Source organism: Schistocerca piceifrons, chromosome 6 (assembly GCF_021461385.2).
Source record: "Schistocerca piceifrons isolate TAMUIC-IGC-003096 chromosome 6, iqSchPice1.1, whole genome shotgun sequence".
NCBI classification, from domain to species: Eukaryota; Metazoa; Arthropoda; class Insecta; order Orthoptera; family Acrididae; genus Schistocerca; species Schistocerca piceifrons.
This window is the reverse complement of record NC_060143.1, coordinates 552,515,782-552,530,377: the sequence shown is the minus strand read 5'-3', so window position 1 is coordinate 552,530,377 and position 14,596 is coordinate 552,515,782. Positions and strand designations below refer to the sequence as shown.

At 39.2% G+C, this 14,596-nt stretch overlaps 1 protein-coding gene across 2 annotated transcripts in view; it reads left to right on the top strand.

Moving 5' to 3' along the window:
* LOC124802496 (poly [ADP-ribose] polymerase tankyrase) overlaps positions 1–14,596 on the top strand; it is a 295,411-nt gene that overhangs the window by 231,000 nt on the left and 49,815 nt on the right. For both annotated transcript variants that reach the window (XM_047263314.1, XM_047263313.1), the window contains exons 12-13: positions 2,831–3,063; positions 10,477–10,871. In XM_047263314.1, the coding sequence (XP_047119270.1) occupies positions 2,831–3,063; positions 10,477–10,871 (628 nt within the window). The remainder of the gene's footprint in view (positions 1–2,830; positions 3,064–10,476; positions 10,872–14,596) is intronic.

The following is a 14,596-nucleotide window of genomic DNA, read 5'->3' as shown; positions in this document are numbered from 1 at the left end:
AAGCAGTAGTGTGGTTTTCAGAAACAAAATCGCTGATTACTGTTCAAAGAAATTCTCGTGTGTATGAATATGATCCACCTGATGTGAAAACAATTAAGGATTGGTATAGGAAGTTTCTGGCAACAGGAAGTGTTCTGAAACATTCTGGCGGTGCACGTTATGGAGTATCAGAAGAGACAGTGGAGGACATGAGATAGACGTTTCTCAGAAGCCCACGTAAGTCAATTCGGCAAGCATCTAGGCAACTTGATATACCTCAATCAACATTGCATTGTCTAGTTCACCAGCGTCTTCGTATGTGTGCTTACAAAGTGCAAATTCTGCAACATCTGACGCCAAACGACAAACCACGTCAACAACAGTGTGCTGCAGATATGCTGCAGCATATTGATATGGGTGCCGCCTTCCTGTTTATTCTCAGATGAGGCAACCTTTCATCTATCAGGAAAGGTTAAAGGCATAACTTTTGGATTTGGGGTTCACGTTGTCATTAAACATGTTTGTGATAGCCCTAAACTAAAATTCTGGTGCAGGCTAACGCACAACAGGATTGTTGGAACGTTCTTTTTTGTGGAATGAACAATGAATGGGTCAGTGTATCTGGACATGTTGGAGCAGTTTGTGTACACTCAGTTACAAGACTTGCAACCCAGCATCATTTGTCAACAAGATGAAACCGTGCTGCATTGGTCAACGGCTGTTCACAAGTTGGATCATACGCGGAGGATCCATTGCGTGGCCAACACATTCACCTGACATTACGTCACTTGATTTCTTAATGTGAGGATTCGTGAAGGACTGCGTGTATGCGACCTAAGTGGATGATATTTCTACGTTGCTACATCATATCACTAATGCGTTTGCAACAGTAACAGAGGAAATGTTACAAAGAACTTGGAAAGAAATGGAATATAGACTCAATATTCTTCATGCTACAAATGGTTCACATGTAGAGGTGCATTGATGATAAATGAATAAATTCTTTGAGATGCATTTTTCATTGTCATATCTACTGTGGTTTTTTTTTCTTGGGTCTTTGAAACCAGGGAGGTTCGAGTGGGACACCCTGTATTTATTCTTATTTGCACTTATCAACTTACATTTTGTCTTTTTCTTATTAATTCTCATTCTGAAATTCTCGTAGGTCTTGCTTAACTCTTTTTCACAATCCAGTCATAGTTTTTGCACTCTCTGCCAATAACGCCATATCATCCGCAAATTGAATACATTCTATCCTCCTACCACCAATCCACCCTTTTGTTTTTCATTTCAAATATTTCTGAGTAATATGCTCCAAATATACGTTAAATAGGTTTTTTTTTTTTTTTTTGGAGGGGGGAGGAGGGGGCCTTGTCTCACTCCCCTTCCAGTTGTGCTTTCTTCTGTTGTCATCTAATTCCCCAGCTGTACTCATATTTGCTACTGTAGATATAGGTTCTTAATCAGTCTTTTATTCCTCCAGTCGACACCATTCTTCCTTAGAATGTCCATCAATTTATTTCACTGTATTGTATCAAAGGCTTTCTCCAAATCAGTGTAAACTTCTCTTCTTCTTGCAGTGTATCTCTCGCCTTTCTCGGCTATCCAATTGCATCTCTTGTACCCTTCCCTCTTCTGAGTCCATACTGTTCCTCCGCCATACTTTTTTCCAGACTTCCATGAATTCATCCATAGCAGAACTTTTGTTACCTCACATTTCTTGGCATTGTTTTCCTTCTCAATCGGTATCATTAATGTCAAGAGAAAGTCATCTGACTGTTCACCTTTTTCATATGTCATATTACATTGTCCTCTTCTGTAACTGTCATCATCTCTTCTAATTCAGTATCATTTGGTTTTTGATCAGCGTCATGTAGGCAGTCTACATAGTCTTGTCACCTTGCCAACACTAACTACTATTTATGAATCATAGTCCCATCACTTCTCCTTTTCTAGTTTCTCTACTTCTTACATCTCTCTTTCATCCCTGTCTTCATTGTGTATCCTGTTTCCCTCCTTAATTCATTATAAAACATTATTTTCCCTTCCTCAGTTCCTACTGACTTCTGTTTCCTTCTTTCTTCCATCTTATTCAACTTTGTCTTTGTTACCCATTCTTTCCTCATTCTTTCAAACTTCCTCATCCCTAAAACTTCTGCAGATTCTGTAAGGTTTTGTGTCATCCTCTTCCATTTCTCATTTGCACTCTCGTCATTGTGTCCTCTGTCCCATTTTGACACAAATGTGTTCTTCAACTCAGCGTCCTTACCGTCTTCCTTTAGTGTTATTTGCAAGTCCACCACCAAGCTGTGGTCCAAATCTGTGTCTGCTCCAGGGCATGCTGTGGCATTCTTTACACAGCTTTTGTACCTCTCTGAATTATGACATAAGCATTTTGGTATCTGTCATTATTAAACCTAGATATCCATGTATATCTTTAACTTCTGTGATGTTCAAATAATGTTTCCAATCACAAGAGAGTTTTCTCTACAGAAATTAACCAACCTTTCATTTCTTTCATTCCTATTTCCCTATCCAAATTTTCCTACCAGTCCCTGTTCTTTTCCCTCTCCTACCTTTCAAATCCCCCATTAAGCTGATGCAGGCTTTTATTTTTCCTCTTTTCTTGTTCTGCTAATACTAAATCTGTATGAATCACACAAACTGACCCAAATGAATTTAAAAATATAGCTTTGATCACAGTGAGTTGCTGCCTCAGCCAATACAAGATTAGTATCAGAACATGGACTAGGTTTAATAATGCATTAAATCATTATCACCTGCTTTTGCTTGGTTCTGATTATTGTCTTTACTATGAATAAATGTTAATGAGCATTACTTTTTTTTCCAGCTGGCTATAACAATCTGGAGGTAGCAGAATTTCTTCTGGACCATGGAGCTGATGTTAATGCTCAGGATAAAGGTGGTCTCATTCCATTACATAATGCATCCTCTTATGGTCACCTAGAGATTGCAGCACTTCTTATTAAGTTTAATACTGTTGTTAATGCAACAGATAAATGGGGCTTCACACCTCTACATGAGGCTGCACAAAAAGGGCGCACTCAGTTATGTGCTTTACTGGTAAGTGTGTGAAACAGTTTAGAAAACAGTGCATATTATGTACCTAGTTGATATTTCACTGTGCAGTAGAATGAGTAAAACATCTTGACAGATTAAAACTGTGTGTAGGACTGTAGGCCACCCATCAAACCCTTCTGCAATGTCATACTTCACAAAAACAGTCATGAGTACTTTTTATAAAAATTTGCACCTCAAGATATAATTCGGTTGAATGTGTAGAATGAAAGATAGGGACATCCAGATCTTTTCGATAGCTGTCTATACATTGTTTATACCCATATATTACTTGTGCCACAGAAGCTGTGTTGCAAATAATGGAATGAGTAAAGGTAATACCATTTTGTGTGTGTGTGTGTGTGTGTGTGTGTGTGTGTGTGTGTGTGTGTGTGTGTGCATGAGGGGAAGGGGGGGGGGCCTCCTAGAGAGTTGTCAGGTGCAGTTACTCTAGCGTTTTGGCAAATAGTTGCAATTTCATTTTTGCAGTGTGTAAGTGGAGTCACCTTAAGAACTGTCTCACATTTTTCAGGCAATGCACACAGTGGCGAGAGAAAGCATCAGTTTATTTCCTGTCACAAACAGAATTATTTTAAATGCAAAATTTTACATTCCGATGCAACAAAGCGGTCTCCAGTTAGTCTAGTGTGATATTGTTGTATTGATATGTGTTAAGGGGCAGTAAAACATTGAGAATAACAAGTTCTGCAGCAGTGACTGAGCAGCACTGCTGCAAAGCAGCAGCAAGCAGTGCGGACCAGGGTGGCACTGCTACATAGTCCCTGTTACTATATATCAATAAAACGAATGTTGCACTAATTTGGGATCACTCTTCTGAATGGGCATGTAAAATTTCACTTTAAAAATAATTTCTTTTATTACAGGAAACAAACTGACACTTCCCCTCAACATATGACATTGTGTAAAAAATGCAGTGAACAGTATTTGGTTGAGCTAACACCAGTTCAACCAAATACTGTTCACTGCATTTTGAGCTAACTCCAGTTGCTTCCCCCACGAACCATGGACTTTGCCGTTGGTGGGGAGGCTTGCGTGCCTCAACGATACAGATAGCCGTATCGTAGGTGCGACCACAACTGAGGGGTATCTGTTGAGAGGCCTGACAAACGTGTGGTTCCTGAAGAGGAGCAGAAGCCTTTTCAGTAGTTACAGGGGCAACAGTCTGGATGATTGACTGATTTGACCCTGTAACACTAACCAAAACGGCCTTGCTGTTGTGGTACTGCGAACGACTGAAAGAAAGGGGAAACTACAGTCACAATTTTTCCCAAGGGCATGCAGATTTACTGTATGATTAAATGATGATGGCGTCCTCTTGGGTAAAATATTCCGGAGCTAAAATAGTCCCCCATTCGGATCTCCGGGCGGGGACTACTCGAGGACGTTGTTATCAGGAGAAAGAAAACTGGCGTTCTACGGATCGGAGCGTGGAATGTCAGATCCCTTAATTGGGCAGGTAGGTTAGAAAATTTAAAAAAGGAAATGGATAGGTTAAAGTTAGATATAGTGGGAATTAGTGAAGTTCGGTGGCAGGAGGAACAAGACTTTTGGTCAGGCGAATACAGGGTTATAAATACAAAGTCAAATAGGGGCAATGCAGGAGTAGGTTTAATAATGAATAAAAAAAATAGGAGTGCGGGTAAGCTACTACAAACAGCATAGTGAACGCATTATTGTGGCCAAGATAGACACGAAGCCCACACCTACCACAGTAGTACAAGTTTATAAGCCAACTAGCTCTGCAGATGATGAAGAAATTGAAGAAATGTATGATGAAATAAAAGAAATGATTCAGATAGTGAAGGGAGACGAAAATTTAATAGTCATGGGTGACTGGAATTCAGTAGTAGGAAAATGGAGAGAAGGAAACGTAGTTGGTGAATATGGATTAGGGGTAAGAAATGAAAGAGAAAGCTGCCTGGTAGAATTTTGCACAGAGCACAACTTAATCATTGCTAACACTTGGTTCAAGAATCATAACAGAAGATTGTACACATGGAAGAAGCCTGGAGATACTGGCAGATTTCAGATAGATTATATAATGGTAAGACAGAGATTTAGGAACCAGGTTTTAAATTGTAAGACATTTCCAGGGGCAGATGTGGACTCTGACCACAATCTGTTGGTTATGGACAGTAGATTGAAACTGAAGAAACTGCAAAAAGGTGGGAATTTAAGGAGATGGGACCTGGATAAACTGAAAGTACCAGAGGTTGTACAGAGTTTCAGGGAGAGCATAAGGGAACAATTGACAGGAATGGGGGAAAGAAATACAGAAGAAGAAGAATGGGTAGCTTTGAGGGATGAAATAGTGAAGGCAGCAGAGGATAAAGTAGGTAAAAAGACAAGGGCTAGTAGAAATCCTTGAGTAACAGAAGAGATACTGGATTTAATTGATGAAAAGAGAAAATAGAAAAATGCAGTAAGTGAAGCAGACAAAAAGGAATAGAAACGTCTCAAAAATGAGATCAACAGGAAGTGCAAAATGGCTAGGCAGGGATGGCTAGAGGACAAATGTAAGGATGTAGAGGCTTATCTCACGATTGGTAAGATAGATACTGCCTACAGGAAAATTAAAGATACCTTTGGAGAGAAGAGAACCACTTGCATGAATATCAAGAGCTTTGATGGAAACCCAGTTCTAAGCAAAGAAGGGAAAGCAGAAAGGTGGAGGAAGTATATAGAGGGTCTATACAGGGGCGATTTTCTTGAGGACAGTATTGTGCAAATGGAAGAGGAGGTAGATGAAGATGAAATAGGAGATATGATACTGCGTGAAGAGTTTGACAGAGCACTGAAAGACTTAAGTCGAAACAAGGCCCCGGGCGTAGACAACATTCCATTAGAACTACTGACAGCCTTGGGAAAGCCAGTCCTGACAAAACTCCACTACCTGGTGAGCAAGACGTATGAGACAAGCGAAATTCCTTCAGACTTCAAGAAGAATATAATAATTCCAATCCCAAAGAAAGCAGGTGTTGACAGATGTGAAAATTACCGAACTATCAGTTTAATAAGTCACAGCTGCAAAATACTAATGCGAATTATTTACAGACGAATGGAAAAACTGGTAGAAGCCGACCTCAGGGAAGATCAGTTTGGATTCCGTAGAAATGTTGGAACATGTGAGGCAATACTGACCCTACAATTTATCTTGGAAGAAAGATTAAGGAAAGGCAAACCTACGTTTCTAGCATTTGTAGACTTAGAGAAAGCTTTTGACAATGTTGACTGGAATACTCTCTCTCAAATTCTGAAGGTGGTAGGGGTAAAATACAGGGCTATTTACAATTTGTACAGAAACCAGATGGCAGTTATAAGAGTCGAGGGGCATGAAAGGGAAGCAGTGGTAGGGAAGGGAGTGAGACAGGGTTGTAGCCTCTCCCCGATGTTATTCAATCTGTATATTGAGCAAGCAGTAAAGGAAACAAAAGAATAATTCGGAGTAGGTATTAAAATCCATGGAGAAGAAATGAAAAGCTTTGAGGTTCGCCGATGACATTGTAATTCCGTCAGAGACAGCAAAGGACTTGGAAGAGCAGTTGAACGGAATGGACAGTGTCTTGAAAGGAGGATATAAGATGAACATCAACAAAAGCACAACGAAGATAATGGAATGTAGTCGAATTAAGCCGGGTGATACTGAGGGTATTAGATTAGGAAATGAGACACTTATAGTAGTAAAGGAGTTTTGCTATTTGGGGAGCAAAATAACTGATGATGGTCGAAGTAGAGAGGATATAAAATGTAGACTGGCAATGGTAAGGAAAGTGTTTCTGAAGAAGAGAAATTTGTTAACATGGAGTATAGATTTAAGTGTCAGGAAGTCGTTTCTGAAAGTATTCGTATGAAGTGTAGCCATGTATGGAAGTGAAACATGGACGATAAGTAGTTTAGACAAGAAGAGAATAGAAGCTTTCGAAATGTGGTGCTACAGAAGAGTGCTGAAGATTAGATGGGTAGATCACATATCTAAGGAGGAGGTATTGAATAGAATTGGGGAGAAGAGGAGTTTGTGGCACAACTTGACCAGAAGAAGGGATCAGTTGGTAGGACATGTTCTGAGGCATCAAGGGATCAGCAATTTAGTACTGGAGGGCAGCGTGGAGGGAAGAAATCGTAGAGGGAGACCAAGAGGTGAATACACTAAGCAGATTCAGAAGGATGTAGGCTGCAGTAGGTACTGGGAGATGAAGAAGCTTGCACAGGATACAGTAGCATGGAGAGCTGCATCAAACCAGTCTCAGGACTGAAGACCACAACAAAAACAACAACAACAACTCCAGTTACACACTGGAGGAACAAAATTGCAAATATCTACCAAAACAACAGACAAGATGCACCTGTCGACACTTAGGAGAAACACCTGCTATATATATGTTAACATCAAGGGAGAGATATTGTTTGAAAGCCCAGTAATTATTCTAATCTTGTTTATGTGTCTCTCAGCTGCTCCACGTCAACTGTATGGTGACTGGTCACCTTTACTGCTTCCACCATTTGTGTTCCAATTAGATGATGTTCCTAGCTGTATTCACAAATTTTGGAGACTGTAACATTAAGTTTCTTAAACTTGTATTAAAACTGGGCTACAATTATAGTTGATATTCAGAAGTTTTACTTAGTCTTCATTTGGAAATGGTAAAGTATTTGTTGTGCCCAATTTACATTTTTTGTAGATGAGAAGCTCTTGTGAAGCAGACACCAACAACAAAAGAAAGAATTTAAACTAGTTAATGCAGAAACTATCATGTGTATCTATGTTGAACATAGAACAAAGTATTACCCAGCAAAGTGAACTGGTTACCTGGCTAATTTGCCAGCACTGTCATGTTTTCACTCAAGAATCATGGAAGGGGAGGTAACTGTACCGTACACTCCAGTACTCTTACAGGTGGAAGGCTGTGACATGTTATACATCTTTACAAACCTCTGAATGTAATAGCCATTGAAGACAAGAACAGGAATGGAACATAAAGTATTTCTCACTATAGCTTCTCACAACAGTTCACTGACAGGGTCTGTAAAACAGTCTTTTCCATTGATGATGCTGATTGCCATACCTGTGTCTTTGAGTCTTCATCTGCTGTTTGTCACACTTGACAGTACCGACTTCGTGTTCGAATCTGTACTTACTAATTTCATTATATTTTCAGTTTCCTTTTGTCCTTCAAACTGTTTCCCACACACCCAGTCATCGCCACACAGATTTTTGCCGTGTTCAACAGCCTTTCAAGCCATCTTATGTCTGAACAGTGACAGCTAATACCACAGCAGCAAATCAAACTGATCTCATAGTCTAGTGATTAATGTTTTTCAAGTAAAGCCAAGGTCCTGGGTTTGATTCCTGGCAGCTGGGTCAGATACAGTAGAGCCTTGATTACCCAAACATCAGCCAACCAAATGTTCAACCAAATGACTGCTTAACTGAAAACGTGTTGCTCTTCGTATGAACTTCAAAACCAAGGGAAAAAAACTGTCTTCATATTCTTCAACAGCTGGTACTTGCAAAATCAGGTTAAAGGATGTATTGAGTGAAGAAGATTATGCTGTCGAAAAAGTTAGCACTGCAAACAAAACTGGGCTCAATTGGAAAGCTTTGCACAGATAAACTCTTGCTTCACGCCATAACTTTGCAGCATCTGGTCCTCATATAAGCAAGGATTGTATTAATACTTTAGCCACCAGTTGCATACTTGTATGCTTATCATTGGTAAAAGTAAGAAACTGTGTTTTTTCAAACACATTAATATATCTGCGGTGCCTATTGTTTACCACTGATGAGAGAGCATGTAGATAGATAGCACAATTTTCATAGAATTGTTTGTGGAAGTTTTTGTACCCTCTTTTAGTCAATCCGTTAAAGAACAGTAAAAGGGTGAATACATTACTGCTCCTTGACAACCCATCAACTCATTTGTCATGTCATACCTGAAATGAAAAAGTGGAGTTCATAGAAGTGATGTTCCTTCCACATAAAGTAACCTCCTTATTAAAACCCATGGATCAAGGCTTTATTGAACTTTCAAATGATATTACACAAAAAAATTGTTATGTAAGTAATTGACAGAAAGAAAAAATAGGAAAGAAGAAAGTCTGTTACAAAATCACAATAATATTGATTTGAAACATGTCTCCTACCTGACCAGAGCAGCATAGGGTAGCTTAACGGAACATAATTTGAAAAAAGCCTGCAATAAAATTTTGTGTATAGTGGAAATTTATCGAGGTCTAATTGAAAATGATGAAGAGAATTGTATGTCCGAAATGGTCAGTATCCTAAAAGAACTCAGGTGTTATGAATGTGATGAAGACATTCAAGGCTGAACAAGGCACCAAACATGCAGAATACCAAAATTGTAGACATTGTGGCTGATAAAACTAACGTCACCAGCTTCTCACCAAATAGTGGCCCAGAAAATTAAAAAATTAACATCAAAGTATACTACTGCTTGTGAAGCATTTACGTGTTTGGGTACTGCCTTGCAATGGTTTGAAAGGTAAAGATGATGGCGAGCACCAAGTGTCAGATATCTGTCCTGAAAAAAGTGTGGGACTTAGCTGCTCCTAAGCTGGCAGTCTTGTGTAGACAGATGAAAATTGTGGATTCTTTAAGGATTAATTCTATGCATTCCTATTGTGCTTGTTTTTGTAATAATGAGAAAGATTCATGATAATATATGTAGCTTTTATTTGTAAATTCGTAAATAAAAGTATACAGTTGTATCTGAAGAAACTGGTTTTCCAAACAGTTAGTTTTGATAATTGATGCTGTGCTGTATCTGTTTGTGGTGGAAAGGTCTGGAAGGAGATCCACTCAGCCTTGTGTCCCCAACTGAAAAGCTACTTGAATATAGAAGCAGCAGAAGTCACCAAAGTAGCATTACTCACAGAAAAAGCATCCGCTTTGGGGCAGATATTTAAGTCCTGCCACACTTGACGTCATGTCCCTCCGCCTGTAATATGGACACCATTGACTTACTTAAGTTTTGCTTATCAACATTTACTTGTACCGTCCATTACCTTCTGTGTTGGCACTAACACTCCTTTGTTGTCCTCGTTGTTAATAAAATTATTGACATTAACAGCAAGTTGTCACAACTTGCTGCGAAGGTATTTTCTGTGTTTGATTTTTGTGATCACTTCTCACTCTTCTTTGAAATAACAATGCACACCACTTTGAATTGGAATGTGACTAAACCTAATCATATGACAAAGTTCCCACTACTGGCAAGTTACCAGTTCATCTTGCCAAGTATTATGTTTAAATTACTGTGTACTTTATTTTTGAACATAGAGAGCTTTTACTCATGATCAGAATTTTAAAAATTGTTATTTAAAAAAACTGTGGCTTCGAAAATAGCTGCTAACTGTTTCCAACATATGTATCTTTTGCAGCTGGCACATGGGGCCGATCCTTTTCTGAAGAATCAGGAAAGTCAAACGCCATTGGACTTGGCATCTGCTGAAGACGTGCGATGTCTGTTGCAGGATGCAATGGCATCCCAACAAAATGTTCCTACAGTACCTGCATCTGCGCCTCCATCCCGTCCTCCCTCCATAGCTATGGGACCAACATCTACACCCCTTGCAGTTGCATTGTCTCCTCCAGCACCTACAGAGACTGTGATAATGCCCTCGGGTGCATCCATGACACTTTGTATCCCCATGTCACGGGGTTGTCTTTCGCCGATGCCTAATGCTGAAGGTTGTTGTTCTGCTGAAACTGTCAAACAGGAAGGACTGTCACAAGATATTGGGTCAATAACAACAGTTGCAGGATTCTTACAAAGGTACAGGTTTTTTGTGTTACATCTGCTCTACCAAATGAACAGCACAAGTTAAAACACACACACACACACACACACACACACACACACCATAGATTGGAGCATCCTGTGAACAACTTTATAGTGACTTAAGTTGCTGTTGGTTTATGGGATTGGGTATGTAAGTTGGTACAGCTGCTTTAGGGTCTCTCTCTCTCTCTCTCTCTCTCTCTCTCTCTCTCTCTCTCTCTCTTTCAAAAGCAAATGTTAATTTCATCCCACTATAGTATTCATTAATTGTTCCATGATGCAAAGTATGTTTGTAGTGTTATGCCCATTTTCATTGGTGAATCGTAGCATAGTAATGCAGTGACCAACTACAGTTGTTGTAACCTATAAAGTAGATGTTATAATTAGATGACAGGTATAATCCTAATATTGAATTTATACATAAGATATGGTATCGCTACATTTATACCCATTTCACATTCTCGTTTATGATTCCTTCTCCCCCAACTCATTAAATGTGATGAGTCCAAAGCTATTGGAATCTAAGTGAGAGCTGTTGTTGGCAGTTAGATGCACCTAAGGTAACGTCTTGGAGTCCTGTTATGCAATACACTATCATACACCAACAGCTTAACATTAATGTGGATTATCTTCACAGTCCTGCTCAAACTCTACATCAAATAATACCGCAATCACAGGTAAAGAGGATTTTTGTAATTGTTCTGCAGGACTGTCATAGAGATTAGTTATTACAAAACATGTACCAAGATGCAAAAGTAGTCCATTGTCTCAGATGGTGGAATTTGAGTGATGGCATTATTAAAAGTATTTACACAAATACGAGGCAATGTTCCCCCCCCCCCCCCCCCCCCCCCCCCCAAATTCATCATTCAAAAAATACGGGGTTGTCTTATATTTGCAGATTAAAGTATTGCTGCAGTTGTCAACCATTGTTACATTGTTTAATAAATTAATATGGGGATCATCTTACATTTACAGATGAATTTTTGGGTGTTTACAAATTTGTTATGAACAGTCCTGAAGGGTAGGAGATAGCAATCAATACTTGAATTTGAATAGGCTTGAGAATTCCCGATATGCTGAAGCACTCGATACAATGTCGACCTTGCTCAATCAATCACATGACATTTGACTTGCTGTGCTAGTGCAAGGGGGACCAAGAAAATATGAACTAGCCACCACAACAATATAATGCTCTGCTTAAAGATTGACAGTTGACTGAAACACAGGAGGAAATAACAAGAAATTCTATCAACTTACAAACTTTTGTTGTATTTGAACAGGATTGCAGTAAACATTGTCATACATGTATGGGTACCATAAACATATATTTATGCCACTTTTGAAGTGAAGGTAACATTCAAAGGTGAAAATCTTGTCCTTCAAAAACCATTATGTGATACTGGAATCCAGGTTAGTCTTTCATTTTGTTGTGAGTGACAAACTAATAATGTACCAAATAGGTTACAAAAGAGAAATTCCAATTGCTGCACATGTTAGAATATTAGAGAAAATGGTTACAAGCTTTTAATCAGCTTTAGAATATGATTATGAAATTCAGATGAAATGAGAAGGAAAATTAACCCAGAATAAAATGTCCAACAAACTTACTGCAATTGTTGCATTTGAATAAATTAAAGTGGAAAACCCCTTGTGAAGATGGTACAAATGGGCATCACTAGATTGTGGGATTAGCAAAAGATTGATAATTGAACTGAATAGTGATTGTGATCTATTATTTATGTATTAGTTGCTGTTTGTACATATGACCAGCACTCTAGAAGATACTGCCATCCATGTTTCACTGTCGCTCAAGCACAGCTCTATGGAAATTTGGAGAGGGGGCAGTGACCCAGCTTGGCTGAGAATTATGTGTGTGGAGAGGAGTGTTGAATAGGCAGAAATTTTATTATGCAGCCAACCATGGGAATGTATAATGCATAGTTTGGCTTTTTATGAACATCTGCCACGTTTAAACTGCAGTTTGCTGGAATCCATTTGCACTCGGAATTGAATCGAATTCAAAATTGGACAAATACTCAACAATAGCACACATGTCTGCAGGAGACACTAAAGTCTAGATGGGATCTAGTGGCATACTTACTTATTTCGTACACTGAGTGAGGCGGAACAGTGGTTAGCACACTGAACTAGCGTTCAGCAGGATGACGGTTCACTAAGGGCCACCTACACATTTCTGTACAAACTAAACCAACTAATAAACAGCAGAACTTACGTTTTGACAATCACCATCTTTCCTCCCATACAGCCTTGGCATCCTAGGCAAACGTATCTGTTCAGATGCAGACTCTTTTCAGCAATACACCACCATTCTCGTCTCAGCCTTCACAGGATGTAATTACCCCACTAGTCTAGTTCTGAAGCTGATTTCCTGAGCCGTCACATCCAATCCTGGTACTGTTGATTCCTGCAAAAACCAACTTGGACTACAGCTCTTGTCACTCAGTACTATCCTGATCTTCAATGTATTAATCAACTACTTTGAAAAGTATGTGACTTTCTGTAATCATGCTCTGAAATGAAGTCCACTCTGACATTTTACCCACCACACATAGAATAGCTTTAAACCCCCCTCCCCCCCCCCCCCCTTAAAAAGAAAAACACCCATGGTCTGACACTATGCTCCTTCTGCACCCATTTCCCTACACTACTGCTAGAGATTCTAGTGCTTTCACGAATGTAAATGAAAGTCAGCCCTATGTAAAAGACTGTACTATTGAAAAACAGGAGTGCTTAGTTCATATTCAGAAGAAGATGGGTGGATGACTTGGATGACTTGTTGCAGATAATAAAGGCAAGCTACTAGAGAGGATGGGAAGCCACTGGAAGGTAAAAAGTCACTAACAAAGAAGGGAACTGACAGCCTGCAAGTCTATTATGGTGATGCAATTAGAAATAACCTCACAGATTTGGATAGTATGAGGAAGGCAGTATGGGCCATTTGGTTTCATTACTTGTTGACAGACACTACCATCTCAACATGACCTATGTTCTAATGAATGTTGCAAAATTCTGAAAAGCAAGGACAGTGGGGAAGCTTACAGCCATAAAAATAACCTCATTTATGTGGTTGCAGTGGCCATTAAACCAACTTTTTGAGCACTGTTTTCACCAGAACTGCTAGAAGAATGCGGAACTCAAATGAAAGTTTCAGTGCTCTTATTTGAAAGAGATGGCCAAACACTGTGTTTCAAATTTGGTAGTGAAAATTTCTGCTTTGGAAGCTGCAGCAGTGTTTAGTGATCGGAATGTGGCAAGACCTTCCATCCTCAGCAAGTTGGGCTTTACAGCTGGAGCCTTTACAGAGCAGATACTGCAGATCATCGAAGAGCAGCCAATCGTGAAGGCCGAGACTTCAGTACAGAACATAGAAAAAATTGCTATGCAAAGGACCAGAGGAGCTAAAAGAGCTGCAGGGAATGATGAACAACAATTGGGATATGGGTATGGGCAGTATTAGCAAAGTTGTGATTTTTAAAAATTTTAAAACATTTCATCCAAACTTTAAAACTATATTTTTGCAACTTAAGGTTTTCTCCTTTCAGGAACATATATACCAGAAACTATTGGAAGGATTTTAGTGAAATTCGGCACACCTATTCTTTTATATGGAAGCAATATTTAAGTGGAACAAAATTTTAAACATTTTTGTGAGAAATAATATATGGAAAACTTGCCCATTAAAAATGTTCAAATCC